Here is a 2,342-nt window from a genome sequence, read left to right on the forward strand (position 1 = left end):
TTACTGCTGTACTGTTGTTACTGTTGTTACTGTTGTACTGTTGTTACTGTTGTACTGTTGTTACTGTTGTACTGTTGATGTAAATCCTGGACTTAGGGAAACTTCCTCCTCAGCAGAAGTCAGGAAATCAGCTGCGGTCACGTGACGCGGCGGGGGGCGGGGCTCTGCGTCTGCGCCGACCAGTAGCAGCGCAGCGTCGGTCCAGGTCCCAGCAGCTCCAAAAACCCGAGAGAGGAGACGAATAACGGTACACTCCAATATTAATGGAGCCGACCGCACATATAACCGCACCGTGTCTCCTCCTGTGATGCATTCAGGAACAGCAGTGTTGGGGAAACGGACGCGGTGAACGGCGTTTTTGGGGAGAGCTGAAGAAAAACAAGCGGTCCACCATTGTCTGCGTAGAAATAAGAATGGCCTGGATGTGGAAGGTAAGTGGGGGGGTTTCTCTCTCTCTCTCTCTCTCTCTCTCATGCATTGCACCGAAAGAAAAGGGGGAAAAGGGAGGAAAAAAACACACACACACACATATATATATATACACATAGGAGGCCAGCTGACGTGGTTGTGCGTTTTAACAGATGTGAGGTGAAATGTGAGCTGTGGTGGTGGTGGTGATGCTCAGAGGAGGTAATTAACCCTCCTCTGCTTTCTGCTCTGTTCGCCTGTTTTGGGTTTTTCTGGGGGGGATTTTTGCTCATGCACATGAGGGGGGAAAAAGCCAGGCCCTCGTGGTTATATGTGTGTATGTGTGTGTGTGTGTGTGTGTTTCTTTTCCCCTGCATTCAGTTTGTGTTTATTGCTGGAGATGTTAAAAAAGAGCAGCAGGCCAACCAGCTGTGTTCACACATCATGGCATGCTTATAGGTGTTACCATGAAGTTTAAAGAGATGCCCCTGAAAACACGAGGAGAAAGTTTAACCAACAGTTCCTCAGTGAATGTCAGTGATTTCTTTACAGATGTGTACATTGACGACACTGTGAGAGGTGAGGGTGTATGTTTATGGGTCATATGTGAGGCGAAACACTCTCTGCTGTGTATGTTTCTCTCTATACAATGTCAGAAAGTAAGAGACAAAATGTCCATCACAGTTTCCTGGAGTTCTTTGGATACTTTTATGTCTGAACAGCAGTCTAAAATCCAAAGATATTGAGCTAACAGTGGTATAAAGCATTTTACTTGATAAATTACATAAACAATTACTACATTGTTGGGCTTTGGTTTCAGGTTTCCTCAATTAATCATTTTGGCTATAAAATGTCAAAAATAGTGAAACATGTCCATTACAGAGTCCATGGTGATGTCTTAAAATGTCTAAAACCCCCCCAAAATATTCAGTTTACAATGATATTAAACAGACAATAACAGCAAATCCTAATATTTGAGATAATTCTGATTGAAAAATGAATCAGAATCAATTATGAAAGTTGTAAGTTACTTGCGTGTGAACAGTGTAAACACAGTTATAGGAGTAGGCAAAAAAGAACAACAAGCTTTTAAAAGGTAAACAAGTTACCAAGTTACAGAACTGCAGACCTAATTAGGAGACTTAATCAGCAGCATGTGGCACACCTGGGCCCATTGTACTCCAGGCATAAAGCCAGTGTCACTTTGCTTTACATAAATACATACATAAGTACCAGGTTGCTTTATGTACCTTTGAGGGGAATTTTGTTTCTTTTTTCCTAAAGATATTCAGTTTACTATCACTTAAGACAAAGAAAAGTTGAAAAATCTTACAACTCAGAAGCTGTAACCAGGAAATATTTGGCATTTTTGCTTGAAAAATAAATTAAACAATTACTGGATTATAAAAAAAGTGAAATATACCCATTACAGAGTCCATGGTGATGTCTTAAAATGTCTAAAACCCCCAAAATGTTCAGTTTACAATGATATTAAACAGACAATAACAGCAAATCCTCATATTTGATAAGATGAAATCCGCTGATGTTTGGTACATCTGACTGATTATGAAAGTTGTTGGAAATGGCTCTATTATTGATTCATTTATTTCTCATTCTCTTATTTTAAGCACTTGTCGATAAAATGTCAGAAAATAGCCACAAATGACCCAAATGACTTCTTGTTTCATCAGACCAACGGTCTAAAACCTAAAATATATTAGTTTTCAGTGACGTAGGACTGAGAATAACAACAAAAACTCACATTTGAGTAGCTGAAACCAACAAATGTTTGACTTTTTTTGCTTCAGTCGATGATCAAAATAGTTGTTAACAAAGATATAAAACTAAACTAAACTAAAGCTGATATTGGAGACGATGAATGATTGGAGGGAAAGTACTTGTTTAGTCTTTAGTGAGTGTGTGTCTGTCTTTCA

At 39.6% G+C, this 2,342-nt stretch overlaps 1 protein-coding gene across 1 annotated transcript in view; it reads left to right on the top strand.

Annotated features, from left to right (window-relative positions):
- The first annotated feature begins 164 nt into the window (after positions 1–164).
- st6galnac3 (ST6 (alpha-N-acetyl-neuraminyl-2,3-beta-galactosyl-1,3)-N-acetylgalactosaminide alpha-2,6-sialyltransferase 3) overlaps positions 165–2,342 on the top strand; it is a 75,319-nt gene continuing 73,141 nt past the window's right edge. Inside the window, exon 1 of the mRNA XM_035670986.1 lies at positions 165–431. Coding sequence (XP_035526879.1) covers positions 414–431 — 18 coding nt within the window. The 5' untranslated portion in view covers positions 165–413. The remainder of the gene's footprint in view (positions 432–2,342) is intronic.

Source organism: Morone saxatilis, unplaced genomic scaffold (assembly GCF_004916995.1).
Source record: "Morone saxatilis isolate NCDOM2014 unplaced genomic scaffold, NCSU_SB_2.0 Contig23, whole genome shotgun sequence".
NCBI lineage: Eukaryota > Metazoa > Chordata > Actinopteri > Moronidae > Morone > Morone saxatilis.